Genomic DNA, 21507 nt, shown 5'->3' with positions numbered 1-21507 from the left:
AGGCCAGTGCTCTCAGGCCCCCAGACTGCATGAAAATGTAGCTCAGATACGCTCACGGAGCTTAGGGCTGTTGGCTAATGACTACAGCTTTAATTTCAAATAGTAACCTTTTAGTCATTAAAAAACCTTATTTGTATAATTTCAGGAAAACTAGCACACTCCATGAAAATACCGTCAGAAAAACTTCCTTGGATGATTTTCATATTTATTAATTAATCAGTTGCATAATATATAAAATATTGATTACAATTACTAGGCTTAAACTGTCAAATGTAAACTTTGATGGCTTGGCCTCTGACTTCCAGTTTTCCGGAGAAAATAGTACTTGCCATGACTGCGATTCTCGGTGTGCAGAGTGGTGGAGGGGTTGGAGAGTCGGTCACTCTGCAGCCTGTGCCCGCGGCCTCTGTGCCTCCCTGCAGCGGCCGTGCACTCCTCTGCCACCGTGGGTTTATGCAGCTTTCTTCCTAGGAGATCAGGAGTCCTTGGGGGCAGGATTCCAACCGCATTCATCTCTGTTCCCCTGTATTCAGAGAAAGTAATCTTAACATTCCAGCCAAGTGTGTTACACTCTGATAAAATAAACACTTGAGTGCTATTTAGAAATAGTGCCAGAGTGTCACACGAGTTACGGGCGCAGAATACTACATGGCAATGGGACCCCAGTCTGGTGTCCCTGCCACCTTGCAGAGCCATGCTGTGACTTTCACTGTGCAATTTCCCCAACCACAGTGACGAGAGCTGTCTTTTGTGCTGACGATTTGGAGAGCAGGCAACAACTTCCTCGGGTACTCAGCAATTTTTTAAAATCAGCAGTTTCAGTTCTGTAACTACATTTTAATATTATATGCTAATTAACCCACATCATTGTTCTATTAGCCGGGAGTTCAACAAACATTTATGGAGGACTTACCATGTGCTATGCTCCAGACAGAGCACTTTGGAAGATACAGAGATGAGTAAGGCAAGGTCTTGTTCTAGGGAGAGCTCAGACTGGAGGAGAAAGACAAACAGAAAAATGCATGAAAAGGCCGGGAGCGGTGGCTCACGCCCGTAATCCCAGCACTTTGGGAGGCCGAGGCGGGCAGATCATGAGGTCAGAAGATCGAGACCATCCTGGCTAACACGGTGAAACTCCATCTCTACTAAAAATACAAAAACAAAAAATTAGCTGGGCGTGGTGGCAGGCGCCTGTAGTCCCAGCTACTCGGGAGGCTGAGGTGAGAGAATGGCGTGAACCCAGGAGGTAGAGCTTGCAGTGAGCCAAGATTGGGCCACTTCACTCTAGCCTGGGCGACAGAGCAAGACTTCGTCTCAAAAATTAAAAAAAAGAAAAAAGAAAAATGCACGAAAAGATGAGAGGGCCACAGAGACACCCAGAAGTGATTTAAAGGCAAGAAAAGGCGGGGTGGTGAAGGGAGGAAGGAAAGAAGAAAAGGCTTAGGAAGAGTTACAGGTATAGTGGAGAAAACACAGACTTTGCAATCAGGTAGATTCAGATGCTGGCTGCCTTTGGTAGCAGTGTGATCCTAGGCAAGGCCCTTACCCTGGCTGAGCCTCAGTATCCTCCGATGGGCGCCGCCCCCTGCTCCGTGGCGCCTGGTCCCATCGACCGCCCAAGGGCTGAGAAGTGCAGGGGCTGCTCCGGACTGGCTGGCAGCTCCACCTGCAGCCCCAGGGCGGGATCCACTAGGTGAAGCCAGCTGGGCTTCTGAATCTAGTGGGGACTTGGAGAACATTTAGGTCTAGCTAAGGGATTGTAATCAGCACCCTGTGTCTAGCTCAGGGTTTGTAAATACACCAATCAGTACTCTGTATCTAGCTAACCTAGTGAGGACCCGGAGAACTTTTCTGTCTAGCGCTCTGTGTCTAGCTAAAGGATTGTAAACGCACCAATTAGCACTCTGTGTCTAGCTCAGGGATTGTAAACGCACCAATCAGCACTCTGTCAAAATGGGCCAATCAGCTCTCTGTAAAGTAGACCAATCAGCTCTCTGTGAAACGGACCAATCAGCAGGATGTGGGTGGAGCCAGATAAGGGAATAAAAGCAGGCTGCCGGCGGCAACTTGAGGTAACCTGTTCTGGTCCTTTTTTGTCAACGCAGAGGGTTTGTTATTTTTGCTCTTTTCTGGTTTGTTTTTTTTTTTTCTTCTTTTTCTCTGATGCTCACTGTTTGGATCTACGCTGCCTTTTTGAGCTATAACACTTACTGCGTATAGGTCTGCTGCTTTACTCCTGAAACCAGCGAGACCACGAACCCACAGGGAAGAACAAACAACTCCAGACATAGCTGATTTTGAGAGCTGTGAAACTCACCGTGAAAGTCTGCAGCTTCACTCCTGTCGGCGAGACCATGAACCCACCAGAATAAGCTCCAGACCCATCTGAACGCCTGAAGGAACAAACTCTGGACTGCCTTTAAGAACCGTAACACCGCGAGGGTCTGCAGCTTCCTTTTTGAAGTCGGGCAGACCAAGAACCCACCAATTTTGGAGACATGCTGATTGATGGGAGGTTGGAGAAGAAAAACGGCTCATTGAAAGGGAAGGAGACAGGCTGCTGGGGCTCCTCCTTGCCCTGGGGCCTTCCTTCTGTGGTGTCCCCGCACCTGGGCTGCTCCTGTCTGGCCTCTGGGTGCCTTGGTGCTCATGATGGAGCTGAAGCAGAGCTTGCATGCCATGCCAGAGGAAAGTCGCTGCGCTGCTGGTGAGTAGAGGAGTCACAATGGGGTTGGGAAGAAGGAAGCAGCAAGTGGGATGGGGTGAATATTTCAGGCCCTTGACTGTTTCCCGAGCACCCGCTAAACCCCTGGGTTCTTTTGTTAACCTGACTATGAATATGTAGTTAAGGATGGCAAGATCATCCAAGATCATTAGATCCTTAGGCCAGGCACGGTGGCTCACGCCTGTAATCCAAGCACTTTGGGAGGCCGAGGTGGGCGGACCACTTGAGGTCAGGAGTTCAAGACCAGCTTGGTCAACGTGGTTAAAACCCAGTCTTTATTAAAAAGTACAAAAATTAGCTGGGTGTGGTGGCACATGCCTGTAATCCTAGCTACCTGGGAGAATGAGGCAGGAGAATCACTTGAACCCAGGAGGTGATTTGCACTGAGCAGAGATAGTGCTATAGCACTCCAGGCTGGATGGAGCGAGAGGCCATCTCAAAAAAAAAAAAAAGAAGGTGGTAATTTTTAATTAAAGTGGGCCGGGCGTGGTGGCTCACACCTGTAGTGATTTTTAATTAAAGTGGGCCGGGCGTGGTGGCTCACACGTGTAGTGATTTTTAAAGTGGGCCAGGCATGGTGGCTCACACCTGTAGTGATTTTTGATTAAAGTGGGCCGGGCATGGTGGCTCACACGTGTAGTGATTTTTAATTAAAGTGGGCCGGGCGTAGTGGCTCTCATGTGTAGTGATTTTTAATTAAAGTGGGCCGGGCGTGGTGGCTCACACCTGTAGTGATTTTTAAAGTGGGCCGGGCGTGGTGGCTCACACGTGTAGTGATTTTTGATTAAAGTGGGCCGGGCATGGTGGCTCACACGTGTAGTGATTTTTAATTAAAGTGGGCCGGGCGTGGTGGCTCTCACGTGTAGTGATTTTTAATTAAAGTGGGCCGGGCGTGGTGGCTCACACGTGTAGTGATTTTTAAAGTGGGCCGGGCGTGGTGGCTCACACCTGTAGTGATTTTTGATTAAAGTGGGCCGGGCGTGGTGGCTCACATGTGTAGTGATTTTTAATTAAAGTGGGCCGGGCGTGGTGGCTCACACGTGTAGTGATTTTTAAAGTGGGCCGGGCGTGGTGGCTCACACCTGTAGTGATTTTTGATTAAAGTGGGCCGGGCGTGGTGGCTCACACGTGTAGTGATTTTTAATTAAAGTGGGCCGGGCATGGTGGCTCTCACGTGTAGTGACTTTTAATTAAAGTGGGCCGGGCGTGGTGGCTCTCACGTGTAGTGATTTTTAATTAAAGTGGGCCGGGCATGGTGGCTCTCACGTGTAGTGATTTTTAAAGTGGGCCGGGCGTGGTGGCTCACACGTGTAGTGATTTTTAAAGTGGGCCGGGCGTGGTGGCTCACACCTGTAATCCCAGCACTTTCGGAGGCTGAGGCAGGTGGATCACTTGAGGTCAGGAGTTTGAGACCAGCCTGGTTAACGTGGTGAAACCCCATCTCTACTAAAAATACGGAATTTTAGTTGAGTTTGGTGGTGGGCGCCTGTAATTTCAGCTACTCAGGAGGCTGAGACAGAATCGCTTGAACTCTTGAGGCGAAGGTTACAATGAGCCAAGATGGTGCCATTGCTCCAGCCTGGGTGACAGCGAGACTTCATTTCCAAAAAAGCAAAGTGATAGACATTTCTTGCAAATGCAAGTTTGTGGATTGACATTCATATTCTCTACAATTGATTTGAAAATAAATGTTTAAAACTCTTGTAATGTGTAATATCTTTGAAGACTATTTAAGAAACTGGTAAGAATATTGCTGAGAAGGGAACCAGGTGGCTAGAAGGGTAACTGTTCCAGTGTGTCAAGAGCTGTTCCAGTGTTAGTGTGAGTTCCCCAGTTCAGGGCAAACTGGGAGGATTGGTCATTCATCAGGAGGAAGGGAGAGTTGACTTCACTGTGTATCTTTCGTATACTCTGTTTTCCACTTTTACCTTGCCACCTGCGTTACCTCATCCCCTAGAAAAAGAGTGAGGCCGGACAGGTGGCTCACGCCTATAATTCCAGCACTTAGGCGGCCGAGGCGGGTGGATCACGATGTATGAGATTGAGACCATCCTGGCTAACATGGTGAAACCCGGTCTCTACTAAAACAAAAAATTAGGCATGGTGACAGGCGCCTGTAGTCCCAGCTACTCGGGAGGCTGAGGCTGGATAATGGTGTGAACCTGGGAGGCGGAGCTTGCAGTGAGGCGAGATCTCGCCACTGCACTCCAGCCTGGTGACAGAGTAAGACTCCATCTCAAAAAAAACGAGATGATTCCCCAAACGCCTGTACATCAGAAAGAACCAAAAAAGCCCTCATCAATAAATATTAAAGGTAACTGAGGAACTGAAAAAAAATTCATATATTAATGTGAGAAAAATTTTAAGTTTTTATAGATCAATATAGATAAGCATCTCAGTTAAAAATGAGCTAAAGACAAAGAAATTCACAAAAGAAATACACATGGGCAATGTTAGAAAATGTTCTTCCAGTAACGTAAGGAATGAGTATTAATATAATAGTTTTTGCCACTTACATTACCAAATCTGTAATAAAAAATAATAATGCTATGGAAGGGTAAATTGGTACAGTTCTTGGGAGGGTGTATAAAAGGCTTAACAATTTTTGTACCCTTTGGGCCATTTGTTTTACTTCTAGGAATTTGTTTCAAGGAAATGGGCAGTGTGTGTGAAGATTTATGTACATGGATGTTGGTCACCCTATTTGTAAGGCAAAGCCAACATTTCCATATCATTTGGCTTCAGAGCTTATCTTTTAAGTGAAACTTTCAACCGCAGAGAAAACTAGAGAGAATAATACAAAAACACCCATGTTCTAGCCAGCTTGCTGCATCTTAACACTTTGCATATTTACTTTATATTTTTGAAATAATTAAAATATTTAGAGAGGTATGGCCCCCTGGGTCCGACTCTCTGGGTTCCATTTTCTCTCTTCTTCCCCAGAGATAACTAGTATCCTGAACAGAGATAACTAGTCTCCTGAACAGAGATAACTAGTCTCCTGAACAGAGATAACTAGTCTCCTGAATTGAGAGGTTTATCACTCCACGTGCATGTTTCTTTCACTATAAAACGTATTTTTTGAGACAGTCTCAATCTGTCGCCCAGACTGTTGTGCAGTGGCATGATTACGGCTCAATGCAGCCTCGAACTGCCAGGCTCAAGCGATCCTCTTACCTTAGCCTCCGGAGTAGCTGGGACTAGAGACGTGCGCCACCACACCCGGCTAGTTTTTTGTTTTTTTTCATAAAGATGGAGTCTCCATATGTTACCCAGGTTGGTCTTGAACTTTTGGCTTCAAGCAATCCTCTTGCCTTGGCCTCCGAAAGTGCTGGGATTACAGGTGTGAGTCACCATTCTTGGCCGATTAAACATCTTTGTAAGCAATAATACATAGTTTTATTTTACGTGGTCTTTACTTTTCCATAAATGGTACATATCCCCTGATGCTTGCTTTTGTTTTTTGCTCACCATTATTTTGGGGGTTTTTCCATGTTGATACATGTATACTAGGTTTATTTTTAATTGCTATTTGTTATTTCACCGGATGAACGTACCACAATTTATTCATTAATTCTTCTGTTGAAGTATATTTAGCCTGGTGGTTTACACATCTTTGACTGCAGACACTGCTACAGTAAACATCCTGTGCATACTGGTTGGTGCACATGCATGAAAGTTTCTCTAGGGGACGTGCCTAGGAGTGCAGTTGCAGGGCTCTGGGGAGGAACATCTTTAAATTTTATAGATATTTCCACAATTTTTCCAAAGTGCTTTACCTCTTGTTCTCAGCAACATGTAGGAATTTCAGGAGCCCCTCATCCTTGCCATTCTGAAAAGTGGATAACTACTTGTGGTTTTATTTAGATTTCCCTGATGACCAGTGGAGTTGAATGGGTTTTGGTGTTGTGTTGTTTTTTTTGTGAGATGGAGTTTTGCTCTTGTTCCCAGGCTGGAGTGCAATGGTACAATGTTGACTCACTGCAACCTCCACCTCCTGGGTTCAAGTGGTTCTCCTGCCTCAGTCTCCCGAGTAGCTGGGACCACAGGTGTGCCACTACTCCTGGTTAATTTTTATATGTTTAGTAGGGGTTTCACCGTGTTGGTCAGGCTGGTCTCGAACTCCTGACCTCGGGTGATCCCACCGCTTCAGCCTTCCAAAGTGCTGGGATTACAGGTTTGAGTCAGCACACCCAACATGGTTTTGGTATGTTTTTGGCCAACTGCGTTTCCTCCTTTTCTGTGGATTGACTTTCCATATCACACTATTGCCCCTGGGTGGTTTGCCTGTTTCTTTTTCTATTTGTGTCTTTTTTTTTTTTTTTTTTTTTTTTTGGAGATGAAGTCTCGCTCTGTCGCCCAGGCTGGAGTACAGTGATGTGATCTGGGCTCACTGCAAGCTCCGCCTCCCAGGTTCATGCCATTCTTCTGCCTCAGCCTCCCGAATAGCTGGGACTACAGACACCACCACACCTGGCTAATTTTTTTTTTTTGTATTTTTAGTAGGGAGGGGTTTCACCATGTTAGTCAGAATGGTATCTCTTCATTGGGTTTTCTTTTATGTCTTGAGACAAGATTTATGATTTTCTCCATAATGTTATTGGACAGTTTTTTTTTTTTTGAGTCTTGCTCTGTTGCCCAGGCATGATCTCGGCTCACTGCAACCTCTGCTGCTCTGGTTCAAACGATTCTCCTGCCTCAGCCTCCCCAGTAGATGGGATTACAGCCATGCGCCACCACATCTGGCTAATTTTTTTGTATTTTCAGTAGAGACAGGGTTTCACCATGTTGGCCAGGCTGGTCCCAAACTCCCGAACTCAAGTGATCCAACTACCTTGGCCTCCCAAAGTGCTGGGATTATAAGTGTAAGCCACCACGCCCAGCCTATTCTTAGGTATCTGCAGTAATTGCTACTTTACTAATAGGGTCACTTCAAAGATTATATTTTATAATTATATAAGAACATAATTTTTTTGGGGGGACGGAGTCTTGCTCTGTCACCCAGGCTGGAGTGCAGTGGCACGATCTCGGCTCACTGTAACCACCACCTTCCAGGTTCAAGCGATTCTATCACCTCAGCCTCCCAAGTAGCTGGGATTATAGGTGCTTGCCGCCATGCCTGGCTGATTTTTGTATTTTTAGTAGAGACGGGGTTTCGCCATGTTGGCCAGGTTGATCTCAAACTCCTGACCTCGGGTGATCTGCCTGCCTCGGCCTCCCAAAGTGTTGGGATTACAGGCGTGAGCCACCACATCCGGCCAGGAACATAATAAATTTTAAAGAATCTTGTAGCAAACTTCTGAACTCTGATTTTTCTAATTTTTCTGTGTAGACATTCATATCTTCAAATAATTATTTTGCTTTTTCCTAAGCTACATGCCTCATATTTCCACCTCTTCTCTTACTGTGCTGGCCGGGGCATCTGATCCAATATTGACTGGCAGTGATGACATTGAACATGCTTGTCGGTCGGGCGTGGTGGCTCACGCCTGTAATCTCAACACTGGGAGGCTGAGGCGGGCAGGTCACGAGGTCAGGAGATGGAGACCATCCTGGCTAACACGGTGAAACCGTGGTGAAAATCAAATCTTGTCACAAGACATAAAAGAAAACCCAATGAAAAGACACCGTTCTGGCTAACACCATTGTACTCCAGCCTGGTGACACAGCGAGACTGTCTCAAAAAAAAAAAATGCTTGCATGTTCAAGTAACTTTTCTTCGTCAGCCTCCCTGGAAGCTGGGACTACAGGCGTGCGCCGCCATGCCCAGCTAATTTTTGTACTTTTAATAGAGATGGGGTTTCGCCATGTTGGCCAGGATGGTCTAAATCTCTTGACCTCATGATCCACAGGCCTCAGCCTCCCAGAGTTCTGGGATTATAGGCGTGAGCCACCATGCCTAGCCTTGTTCTGTCTGGGTTTTGAAGGGAAAGTGGCTTCCGTTTTACCTTAAGGATGAAATATGCTCTGTGTCTCAGGCCAAGGACCTTCCCTTTTATAGGTTACTTAAGTGTTTTGTTTACTTGTTTTCCATAAATGGGTGGTGTTGACTTTTACAAAACTGAAAGCTTTCCTGCTTTATAATTTTTCAAAAGTAAATTTTAAGCTTATATCATTAAGTATACAAAAATCTATACATTGTTTTCCTGGTGCATTGGTCTTTATATCACCTTTTTCTATTTGGTGCTAATGATGACTTTGATCTTAAGGTCCATTGTGTGTGATAGTGCTATAAAACGCTCTTCCTTGGTCATCACTTACGTTTCCTTACCTTATGGTCTTTTGTGTCTTTATATTTTAGGTCTGTCTCTTGAACATTGCTGGATTGCGTGCCTTTTTAACAAATCCAATTTGATAATGTCTCTTTTTATTATTGAGCTGTTTGAATTTTTTGTGCTGTTGTATTTTATACCATTTGTCTTGCTTTCTCCATTTTTCTCCTAGATCAATCTAGTTTTTAAAAATTTGTTGGTTTTTTTCTGATAGGTTTGGAAGACATATTCAATTCTATTTTTTAGTAGCTTCCTGTAAAATTTTACTATGCAGTGTAGACTTTACAAAGTCTAAAGTGATCACGACCTCTTTCTTCCTTCTGAGCAATACAAGGACCTTAATACGCTTTTACTCCTGTCTTACATGTTGTTGCTATCTGGTATTTTGGTTGTATCTAATTTTTAAAAACTCTTCAACTTATTACCGTTATTGTTTTATATAATCACTGCCTGCTCATATTTACCCCCATATTTACTATTTTATTTACCTTTTCTTTTGGCATCTTGTTTCTAGGCTGAATTTTCTTCCTGGCAGAGTGAGGTGCCTCACACCTGTAATCCTGAGAGGCCGATGCAGAAAGATTGTTTGAGCCCAGGAGCTCTAGGAGTTCGAGACCAGCCTTGGTAACATGGCAGAACCCTGTCTCTACCAAAAAATACAAAAATTAGCCAGGTATGGTGGTGCATGCCCATAGTCCCAGCTACTAGGGAGGCTGAGGTGGGAGGATCGCTTGAGCCCAGGTTGAGGCTGCAGTGAGATGTGACTGTCACTGCACTCTACCCTAGGTGACAGAGACCCTGTCTCAAAAACAACAAAAAATGTTTCTCCCTGAAGTACTTTCTTTAGTAGTTTTTTCAGAAAGGACTGTTAATGTTAAACCCACTCTTTTTCTGGAAAAAAAAGTCTGTTCCTCAACTCTGAATAATTCATAGGTAGACCAGATGTTACAGTCCCCCTCCCACAGCCCTCTGACCCCAACTCTTCCAGTTTCTTCTAGACTACCAGTGTCTACCCCTTTGCGCCTGAGGGCCAGAAGTGTTGAGGGCTGAATGCCTCCTGAAGCAGCCCTGGCAATAACTTGACAGGAAGGAATAAGTGTAGAAACTCCCGTTCCCTGACCCAAGACTGAGAAGATTCGGAGGCGTGGACCTTACATTTTCCCAGACTTTCCTCCACAAGGAAGCTTCCTTGTCCACTTGGTGACTGGCGTAATAAACATCTTTTATTGGCTGCTTTTCCTGCCCCATGTCACATTCCCACTTCCCTGCTGATGCTTCCTGCCCTCCCAATTCAATTATCTACACTAAAATACTCAGGGTCTGCTTCTGGGACTTCAAACTAAGACACTGCATATAGAATTATCCACGAAGGCACTTTTTCTCTCAGCACTTTTTATTTTCCAATTCTGTCATGTTTCTTAATTCCTCCTCCTCTTTTTTTTTTTTTTTTTTTTTTTTTTTCTGGAGATGGAGTCTCACTCTGTCACCCAGGCTGGAGCGCAGTGGTGTGATCTTGGCTCACTGCAACCTCTGCCTCCTGGGTTCAGGCAATTCTCCTGCCTCAGCCTCTTGAATAGCTGGAATTACAGGCATGTACTACCACACCAGGCTAATAGTTGTATTTTTAGTAGAGATGGGATTTCTACATGTTGGCCAGGCTGGTCTCGAACTCCTGACCTCAAGTAATCTGCTGGCCTCAGCTTCCCAAAGTGCTGGGATTACAGGCATGAGCCACTGTGCCTGGCTGCTCCTCCATTTTTTTGTTTCCATATTTCAATAATTCCTTTAGAACTACTTCCCAGCTTTTTTTTTTTTTTCCTCCAAAAATATCCGGTGTATTTGAGTTTTCAGTTAACTTACTATATAAAGTTTTTTTTTTCTTTTTTGGGACAGGATCTCACTCTATTGGCTAGGCTGGAGTGCGTGATTATGGCTCACTGCAGCCTCGATCTCCTGGGCTCAAGGGGTCCTCCCTCCTACCTCAGCCTCCTGAGTAGCTGGGACCCCAGGCATGCACCACCAGGCCCAGCTAATTTTTTTTAATTTTTTGTAGAGATGGGGGGGTCTCGCTGTGTTGCGTAGGCTAGTGTCAAATTCCTGAGCACAGACAATCCTCTTGCCTCCGCCTCCCAAAGTGTTGGGATTATAGGTGTGAGCCTCCACATCTGGGCTTAAAGTTCTTTTTCAAGTTTTCCTTCTGTTTTTTTTTTTTTCTTTTTTTGACAGAGTGGCTTGGTCACCAGGCTGGAGTGCAGTGGTGCGATCTTGGCTCACTGCAACCTCTGTCTCCCGAGTTCAAGAGATTCTCCTGCCTTAGCCTCCGGAGTAGCTGGGACTACAGGTGCCCGCCACCATGCCCAGCTAATTTTTGTGTTTTTAGTAGAGATGGGGTTTCACCATGTTGGCCAGGATGGTCTTGATCTATTGACCTCATGATCCGCCTGCTGTGAGCCACTGTACCCTGCCTTAAAAAAGTTTATTCTGCTGGGCGCGGTGGCTCAAGCCTGTAATCCCAGCACTTTGGGAGGCCGAGACGGGTGGATCACGAGGTCAGGAGATCGAGACCATCCTGGCTAACACCGTGAAACCCCGTCTCTACTAAAAATACAAAAAACTAGCCGGGTGAGGTGGCGGGCGCCTGTAGTCCCAGCTACTCCGGAGGCTGAGGCAGGAGAATGGCATAAACCCGGGAGGCGGAGCTTGCAGTGAGCTGAGATCCGGCCACTGTACTCCAGCCCGGGCTACAGAGCAAGACTCCGTCTCAAAAACAAAAACAAAAACAAAAAAATTTATTCTTTGTAAAGACGGGGTCTTCCTGTGTTGCCCAGGCTGGTCTTGAACTCCTGGTCTCAAGCGATTATCCCATCTCAGCCTCCCAAAGTGCCGGAATTACAGACATGAACCACCATGCCTAGCCTCTATTATAATTTTAAACACTTAGGTTTTTCTTTTTATCTTTCTCTGATTTTATTATCTGAAATTCTTAGGGATCTAATTCTTGCTCATGGTAGATTGTTTTCTCAAGTGTTGAAAAATTTGTGATTTTGAATTCATCCTGAAGAGAGCTTTATTTGCATGAGTGTAAAGGATGAAAATTCTAGGCCGGGCGCGGTGGCTCATGCCTGTAATCGCAGCACTTTGGGAGGCTGAGGCAGGCGGATGATGAGATCAGGAGTTTGAGACCAGCCTGACCAACATAGTGGAACCCTTTCTCTACTAAAAATACAAAAAATTAGCTGGGTGTGGTGGTGGGTGCCTGTAATCCTAGCTACTTGGGAGGCTGAGGCAGGAGAATAGCTTGAAGCTGGGAGGTGGAGGTTGCAGTGAGCCATGATTGCGCCACTGCACTCCAGCCTGGTGGACAGTGCAAGACTCCATCTCAAAAAAAAAAAAAAAAAAAAAAAAAATTCTAAAGACTTAATTTCCCCTCCCCAACTGAAACAGGTGGAGACAGGCAAACTTCCTTATCTGCTATGTTGGGGAATGGATTTTTTTCCTGGTCCACCGTTTGGAAGATGTTTCCCTTCCAAGTTTCAGCTTTATGCAGGGATCTCTGTTCTAGCTCTCCCTCTGGGTCAGGCCCGGAGCTGAACTGCCCATTCTTGCAATGTGCAGCCTCCAGTCTGGAGGGTTCCCACACTGGCCTACGCTAGGCCACCCTTGGGCCTACCTTGCCTCATGCTTATTTAGGCTCCTCTTCCTCATTGACCCTTGAAGATATTCCTTACTTTCCTCCCAGATCAACTGTGCATTTAAAAAATATGTTGTATTTAGCACAGCAGTGTAAAGGTATGTTGTAATGAGAGGGTTTTCAGATTTAGTTTTTTTTAAAAAGCTAGAAGTGGAAATCCCGATGGCCTTTTTTTCCTCCGTGAGACGGAGTCTCACTCTGTCACCCAGGCTGGAGTGCAGTGGTGAGATCTCAGCTGACTGCAAGCTCTGCCTTCCGGGTTCACACCATTCTCCTGCCTCAGCCTCCCGAGTAGCTGGGACTACAGGTGCCCACGACTACGCCCGGCTAATTTTTTGTATTTTTAGTAGAGACCGGGTTTCACCGTGTTAGCCAGGATGGTCTTGATCTCCTGACCTCGTGATCGCCTGCCTTGGCCTCCCAAAGTGCTGGGATTATAGGTGTGAGCCACCATGCCTGCCCCCCCCAATGGCCTTTTCTACTGTCTCATGCTGATTCTGCCTCTTGTGCCATTTTTCTTCCTTGGGAGTGTGCATCTTTCTCTTCTGGGGCGGTAAAGGGAGTGGTGGAGTGCGAGGTATGTGGGAAGGGAGGAGGTTGGAACCTAGTGGTTTCTCAGTCTTAGGGCAGGGGGTATCATGGAGAAGCAGTGAGGAGGTCTTCCATACCCAGACATGCCTCAGGGTGCTCGTCTCAGTGCCTGGAATCCCAGCATGAGAGTCACCTTCCCCCCACCCCTGCCCATTTCATCAGTTACTTATTTTAGTAGGAATTACTTTAGCAGATGTTGAGAATTAGGCTTTTGGGAATGGGAGGCTGGGAAGAATGTGTGTGTATGTGTGTGTATGTGTGTATATAAGGGCAGGGTACCAGAAGTGGCTGGAAGCGTCCTTGAGAATTAGAATTAGAAAGTAGAAACAGTAAAAGTGTTAGACTCAAACCATCGCTCCCCACCTTCATTTTACAAAGGCCTAGGCTTGTGGCCTAAGACCTTCATCTTTAACCGGTCCATTCAACCCTGGCCAGGACCCAAGTGGACTGTTTTTGTCAGGGCCAGGACCGGATCCTTCATACCTGGGGTGCATAGGAAGTGTTAGTGCTCCCCTTCCTCCAAACACAGCAGCAAAGTTGGCTCAGGTTGAGGTGTTTTTCCCAACTTCCCTGGAGCCCAGCCCTGGAAGCTGGATCAGGAAGCTGTGTTGTTCTAGTGTGACTCCCCCCAGCCTGTATCAGCCTGCCCTGAGGCAACCAGCATTCCTGGTTAATCCCGCCCAGGTGGGGCACTCTAGGAAGACCAGGGATCAAGTGTGGGGGTGTAGGGGTGGGGGGGTGTTTGGGGAGGGCAAGGCAGTTCATTAAGGCAGCTGCCAGGAGGTCTCCTTCCAAACTCTACAAAGCTTTATCAGCTTGGAGGTACTTCTAATACCATTTCCTTTCATTGTTCCCTTTTGGTAATTAAAAGGAGGCCAGTCCCCAGTTGTGGCAGCTCACAGCTATTGTGGTGGGAAAGGAGGGTGGTTGGTGGATGTCACAGCTTGGGCTTTATCTACCCCAGCAGTGGGAACTCCACAGCCCCCGGGCTACTTAACAGCAAGACAGTCCGGAGCTGTAGCAGACCTGATTGAGCCTTTGCAGCAGCTAGGAGCATGGCCTAGGGTGGGAGGCACCATTGTCCAGCGGCTGAGTTTCCCAGGGACCTTGGAGATACCGCAGCCCTCATTGCAGGGGAAGGTATGGCCTTTGGAAGGAGAGCTGGCTCAGTTGTGGGAGGAAGATGCAGGACTGACTGATCCCTGCTCCTGGGGAGCTGGGGTTCTCTGTCCCTGGACTGGAAGGGCTTTGTTTGGAGGGGCAATTCAGTTCAGCCAGGGCTGATCCTAATACTCCCTCCTCCACTTGCCTCTGAGGGTCCTAGGCCTGCTATTTCTTCATGCAGTGGGTTTTACTGTTTCATAGTACTTCACTCAAGTGAGTTGGAATGAGCTTTGTCCTCACCTGTGATAACTTTCTGGGAGCAGCTGAATGTACCTGAGTGTTAGGACTGGGAGGGGACACTTGCTTGGAGACCAAGACCTGGCCGTAACTGACATCTCAGTGTTCCTTCCACAGATATATCACATATTGGCTTTATTTCACCTTTGGTTGGATGGGATCTTAGGTAGGAAAGGAGTCGCCCCCCGGTGAATCTCAGGCGACAGATTCTGCATTTCATTTAACCACCTTTCCCAGAGGAGAGGGCTACAGCAGGGGCTCTAAGGGACTTGGGGTATGCTGTGCCAGCCAGGGTTACTTGTCCCTCTCTTGGGGGTCACACAGTAGGGAAGTCTACCTGCATCCAGGGCTGCTGGACTCCTGTCCATTTTTTCAGACGACCTCAGCAAACATTTGCTGGGCGTCTCCTGGGTGCTAAGCATCTTGCCAGGTGCTGGGGTTGGAGACAAGGGAGACAGCCCTTGCTCTTGTGAAGGCCCTCGTGGTACAGACTCGGGGGCTAACAAGCAAACCATCAAGTTAGCAGTTCCTGAGCATTCTGTGTCTGGGCTGCTGTGGTGGGCACAGAAGTGTAGGATGGTTCCTACTCGCCAGTTTGGATGCAGAGGCAGGAAGGAATGAGGTGTGTGTCAGCTCCCAGCTGCTTCAGGAGGCAGGGACATGAGAGAGGCCCGGCTGGCCTGGAGGGAAGGCAGGGTTTGCCTCCTGTCTTGGGCCTGGGACTGCTGTCTGTGGAAAGGTGCCCACAAGTCCCAGCTCACAGCGATTGTCACCCTTGGGCCTGGCACTGGCCAGGGGTTTCTGGGGGTGGGTGGGCCAGAAGGCCATGTTCAAAGGGGAAAAAGGGGGTCATGAGGATCCAGCTTCTCTCCTGCTTCAAAGAAACGTTTTTGCTACTGCATGCCCTGACAGTCACCACACCAGCAGCCACCTACCTGGGCAGCAATGACCAGCTCACATCTCTTCCTTCTCTGCAGATGATTCCTGCCAGATTGGCCGGGGTGCTGCTTGCTCTGGCCCTCGTCTTGCCAGGTAGGTACCAAAGGGCCTCCATTTCTCATTCCTGCCCCAGGGCCATCTGGAGTGACCCCTTTCTGGGAGTCAGCAGGTGTGTCTGGAGCTCCCCTGTGTGCCTAGCCCCAACTTAGGCTCCCGCTGGTTGCTTCCTGTGAAGGTTCCGCAGAGTTCCTACCCTTGACTTGTATTGCAGAGACCAGGTACCTGCAAATGCCATCTCCTATTAAGATGCGTAAAGGTGGCACAGAACTGCCTTATGAGGCCACAGCATGAGGAAGAAGAAATCCAAGACTTGGATGGATTATTAGTTTTAGATGAGATTGTGGAGGTCACCTAGTTGAACCTCCCATGGTACAGATGAAGAGACTGAGGGTCAGAGAGGAAAAATGACTGCCCCAAAGTCGAGCCAAAATCAGAGGTCAGTCTTTGTGGGTCCCAGGCCAACACCCTTTCCACTGTACTGCATCATACTGCTGCCTTCCCTTGCTAAGATTCTGAGCCTGTAAATGGTGGGAGGGGACTTTTGACCTTGGGTACTTACCACTTAGGTCTCTCCGGTCAGCAGCATCCAGTTGCTGCCTGCGGGTGAGTCTGGGGGAAAAAAATATACATTTGTCACACTCTGCATCTTCAGGTGGGTCTTTTGCCAGGAACCTAGAACGCTTAGAGATTTACTGCTGTATTTCCCCACCTGCCGACACAGGTGCACACACACAACCATGGTCAGTGAAGGAGTTAGCATGTGACGCTGGAGGAACTGACACTTCAGAGTGTGTGTCAGGCACACTGTCTGATCTGTTTAAAATTTAACCTGCTCAAGATATACTAGACTTACGTACAAAGATGCTCATTGCAATCTATAACATATGGAAACATGCTAGAAACCTAACAATAGAGGGCTATGCTATAGACATTGAGATGCAAAATATGATGCAGCCACTAAAAACCGCGTATTGGAAGTACATACAATAGCGCGATGAATGATTTACAATCTATTGAGAAATAAACAGGTTATAGGTAGTTTGCACAAGGTGGTCACCAATTTATGAAAAACCCACAGCTGTATGTATGCTATAAAATGGAAAGATGAACATTGAAATAATTCTAATCGCTAAATATTGGGTTACAGATGGTTTTAACTTCTTTGTGTTTTCTTTCCTCGTTTTTGAGAGAGTCTCACTCTCGCCCAGGTTGGAGTGCAGTGGTGCGATCTTGGCTCAGTGCAACCTCTGCCTCCCGGGCTCAAGTAATTTTCCTGCCTCGGCCTCACGAGTAGCTGGGATTACAGGTGCCCACCACCGCACCCGGCTAGTTTTTGTATTTTTAGTAGAGACAGGGTTTCACTATGTTGGGCAGGCTGGTCTTGAACTCCTGACCTCAGGTGATCCGCCCGCCTCGGCCTCCCAAAGTGCTGGGATTATAGGCATAAGCCACTGTGCCCGGCCAGCTTTTTTTCTTCTGTATGCTCCAAATTTCTAATAATGAACATGACATTTTAAATCAGTAAGTAAATGTCATTAAAACTAATAGATTTCCTGAAAAACTGTTCCTTAGTTATTGCTGTGAGTCTGGGGTCGTATATGGGAGCTGAAAGCAACAGCTTTAGTCCCATTTAGGATGGAAAATACCTCCGCATAGCCCAATTTCTATCAGAGGCAGTCTAATTTCTGTGAGGCCAGAGAGGTTTGAGCTGATGGTCCCAGTTGTGGCCTGGGATCACCAGCCCAACCTGTGGCCTCTCCCCCTCCAGGGACCCTTTGTGCAGAAGGGACTCGCAGCAGGTCATCCATGGCCCGATGCAGCCTCTTCGGAAGTGACTTCATCAACACCTTTGATGGGAGCATGTACAGCTTTGCGGGATACTGCAGTTATCTCCTGGCAGGGGACTGCCAGAAACGCTCCTTTTCGATTATTGGTGAGTTCTGGGCACTGCAGGGGAGGAATCCAGAGTGCTGGCCGAGCTCAGCCCTGGTGTGGGGAGGGATTCCTGCTCTCGGAATAGTGTCTGAGCTAAAAGGTCACTGCTGAGAACAAGGAGAGGAACAGCCTTTCTGTGACATGTAACCCCTCTTGGCTTTCCCCGGGTCTCTTACCACGGGAGCCGCGTGGGATGAATGAAGAGATTGTTCATCCTCTCTGGTAGTTCACTGTGTCCATTGCTCTGGGTCCAGGCGATGCCCTGGGAACGCCACAGCATCAAGGCGGATGGTGAATTGGAGGAAGGTGCTTTGGAACATGTAAAACTCCTTGCCAAAGGGAAAACTCGTTTTCTTGGTGGCCTGTGGATCAGAACCTCAGCTTATGCTGAGGACTTCCTGTATTCCTGGAGAAGGGCTGGTCCTGTCCCTCCCATGTCCCTGTATCCCCACAACAGGCCTGGGATGTAGCTGTAGTCACCCCGGTTTTACCAATGGAGAACCAAGGCCCATGGAGGTTGCATCTTCCTTCCAAGGCCTGACAGACAATAAAAGGTGGAGCTGAGGCCGGCGCAGTGGCGCACGCCTGTAACCCCAGCACTTCAGGAGGCCAAGGAGGGTGGATCACCTGAGGTCAAGAGTTTGAGACCAGCCTGACCAACATGGTGAAACCCCATCTCTACTAAAAATACAAAAATTAGCCAGGTGTGGTGGTGTGTGCCTGTAATTCCAGCTACTTGGGAGGCTGAGGCAGGAGAATCGCTTGAACCTGGTTGCAGTGAGCCAAGATACACTTTAGCCTGGGCGACATAGTGAGATTCGGTCTTGGGGGAAAAAAAAATAGAGCTGGAATTTTGATCCCAGGCCTTTCAGGCTGACAGAACGTTCCTCTGGACTGAGAGGACCCTCGCCAAGGTGGGGAGGGGCAGTGATGGACGATTATGGTTTGACCTGCGAGGAGGGGCAGTGATGGACGATTATGGTTTGACCTCCACATACTAAAAACTAACCAATGTGTGCAGTGTGTGAGGGAGGGATGCCAAAAAACCTAGCAAACGTGGGGGCCCCAGCCTTGGAACGGAGATGGCAAAAGACAGGCTCATGCTGTTAAAAGATACTCATGACACTTGTTAAAGCAACTAAGGAAGACTTTCAAGAGGGACTGCTGCCATGTGGGTTTTTGCAGAGTGTGGGGGGAGAGAGGGCTCAAGTTTTTTTTTTTTGAGACAGAGTCTTGCTCTGCTGTCCAGGCTGGAGTGCAGTGGCACGATCTCGGCTCACTGCAAGCTCCACCTCCTGGGTTCATGCCATTTTCTTGCCTCAGCCTCCCGAGTAGCTGGAACTACAGGCACCCACCACGCCTGGCTAATGTTTTATATTTTTTAGTAGACTGGGTTTTCACCGTGTTAGCCAGGATGGTCTCGATCTCCTGACCTCGTGATCCGCCCACCTTGGCCTCCCAAAGTGCTGGGATTACAGGCATGAGCCACCGCGCCCGGACAAGAGGGCTCGACTTTGAATACAACAAGGAAAAGTGAAGATTTAGGGCCAAAGAGGGGGGGTGTAGGGGTCAGTGGTAGAAAATTACAAAGAGGAAACCTCAGAAGAGGGGATATTCTGGTTAACCCAGCTTGACAGGAGTCTTGCTGAAGTCAGGCAGTCTTGCTGATCACATATTGAGGGTGGCGGCATCTTTTCTAAATCGACTCAGCAGGATTCTCATTAAAACTGGACTGAGGCCAGGCGCGGTGGCTGAGCACCTGTAATCCCAGCACTTTGGAAGGCTGAGGTGGGTGGATCACGAGGTCAGAAGTTTGAGTTAAACCCGGTCTCTGCTAAAGATACAAAAAATTGGGCATGGTGGTGCATGCCTGTAATCCCAGCCACTCGGGAGGTTGAGGCAGAGGTTGCAGTGAGTGAGATCGTGCCTTTGCACTCCAGCTTGGGCAACAGGGCGAGACTCCATCTCAAAAAAAAAAAAAACCACAAAAAACTGGACTGAGCAGGCCAAGGACAGAGCCCAAGGCCAAGGCTTAATTTAAAAGAGGGCTCAGAAGCACCCACTCAAGTTTGGTCAAGGTGGGGGTCTTTGGCAACACCCAGACACTTACCTGAGATCTGGGCTGTAGGGCTCCTGGGATCATTGCCCCGTCAGTCAGTGGGGACTGCTGCAGGGTCCTCCGTGTGCCCAGCACTGGGCTAGGCTCTGGCACCTGGCTGTAGCTATGAGCTCCCCCAATTCCTGGTCTCTCCTTGAGGCCATCTTTGCCAGCTGCCCTGACTGCTGGGAAACCCATCACATGTGACATCTGGGCACTGCCATCCTTCCCATTCCTCTGAACTCCTCAGGGATAAGGAGCATGTCTCACTCATCTGTTTCCTGGTGTTGAGCTCACTGGGTTCTCTGTTGTGCTGAAGATTATGTATTTTTTGAGACGGAGTCTTGTACTGTTGCCCAGGCTGGAGTGCAGTGGCGTGATCTTGGCTCACTGCAACCTCCACTTCCTGGGTTCAAGCAGTTCTCCTGCCTTAGCCTCCCAAGTAACTGGGATTACAGGCGCCACCACGCTCGGCAAATTTTTGTATTTTTAGTAGAGACGGGGTTTCACCACATTGGCTAGGCTGGTCTCAAACTCCTGACCTCGGGTGATCCACCCGCCTCGGCCTCCCAAAGTGCTGGGATTACAGGCATAAGCCACCAGGCCTGGCCTGGCCTGAAGATGTTTACAGAGTGTGTGTGAGCAGCCATGGGAAAGGAGCTTTGGATGACCAGAGAGGACAGGGGAGGGTGCTGCCTGCCACGGGGACAGCATGAGAAGTGGGGAGGCTGAAGGGGCATGTGCTTCTGACGTGGAGCCCTGGGGAGGTCAGTGTAGCTGAAGCAGCAGTTGCCAAACTCCAGGCTGCATCAGGACCACCCGGAGGGCTGTGACAAACAGATCACTGGGCCCTGCCCCTGGAGTTCTGACTCAGTAGATCCGGAAGAAGTCCTGAAAATTTCATTTTTTAACAATTTCCCAGCTGCTGCTGCTGCTCTTAGAGTGGGTAACCAGACTTTGAGTGCGTGGGACTGGAGGAGAGTGGGCTGAGAGGCTGGGCCATCGGGTGAGGCTGCAGTGGAGGGTCTTGAAGGCTGACGGGGAATTTGAGTCCGTTCTGCAGGCTGTGAGGAACTAGTGTAAGGCCTTGTGCAGTAGGGAAGTGGTCAGAGGAAACTGGTTTTTTGCCAGGATGGTCCTGAAAGGGAAAGGTGGTAGGTGGAGTGGCCTTGGCCGTTGTAACCAGGCAGGCAGTGAAAAGGCCAGAGATGCCCCAGGGCATGACAAATCAAAGTCCATCCTCAACACCAACGTGGGGGTCCCAACTTGATTCAGAGGCTGCAGCCTCATGCCCTCCCTACCTTGGGTGACCCTAGATTTTGTTTAAAGTAGATTTTCCCATTTTATAGATCACAGCAGAGCTGATACAGACCTCTACCTGTGATGGCTCTGGGGTTGTCGGTGGGAATGGAGGGTTAGAAGCGACCAGAGGAGGCCAGGTGCAATGGCTCACGCTTGTAATCCCAGCACTTTGGGAGGCCGAGGCAGGTGGATCACCTGAGGTTGGGAGATCGAGACCAGTCTGGCCACCATGGTGAAACCCTGTCTCTACTAAAAATACAAAAATTAGTCTGTGGTGACATGCACCTGTAATCCCAGCTGCTCAGGAGGCTGAGGCAGGAGAATCACTTGAACCTGGAAGGTGGAGATTGTGGTGAGCTTATATTGTGCCACTGCACTCCAGCCTGGGCACAGACTGAGACTGTCTCATAAAAAACACCAGAGGAAGATTTTGATGGAGACACTGCAGTGCCCGGCGTTGGGGCAGGGGCGGGGGGTGGATTGCTGTCTGGAC

General features: G+C 48.2%; 1 protein-coding gene across 3 annotated transcripts in view; it reads left to right on the top strand.

The window, feature by feature from the left end:
* Positions 1 to 2070: 2070 nt before the first annotated feature.
* VWF (von Willebrand factor) overlaps positions 2071 to 21507 on the top strand; it is a 185576-nt gene continuing 166139 nt past the window's right edge. For 2 of the 3 annotated variants that reach the window (NM_001243086.1, XM_077953081.1), the window contains 3 exon segments: positions 14173 to 14419; positions 15658 to 15712; positions 17448 to 17612. In NM_001243086.1, coding sequence (NP_001230015.1) covers positions 15658 to 15712; positions 17448 to 17612 — 220 coding nt within the window. In that variant the 5' untranslated portion in view covers positions 14173 to 14419. 3 annotated transcript variants of the gene reach the window in all.

This window comes from Macaca mulatta, chromosome 11 (genome assembly GCF_049350105.2).
Source record: "Macaca mulatta isolate MMU2019108-1 chromosome 11, T2T-MMU8v2.0, whole genome shotgun sequence".
Taxonomy (NCBI): Eukaryota; Metazoa; Chordata; class Mammalia; order Primates; family Cercopithecidae; genus Macaca; species Macaca mulatta.
This window is presented reverse-complemented; position numbering and strand designations above follow the sequence as displayed.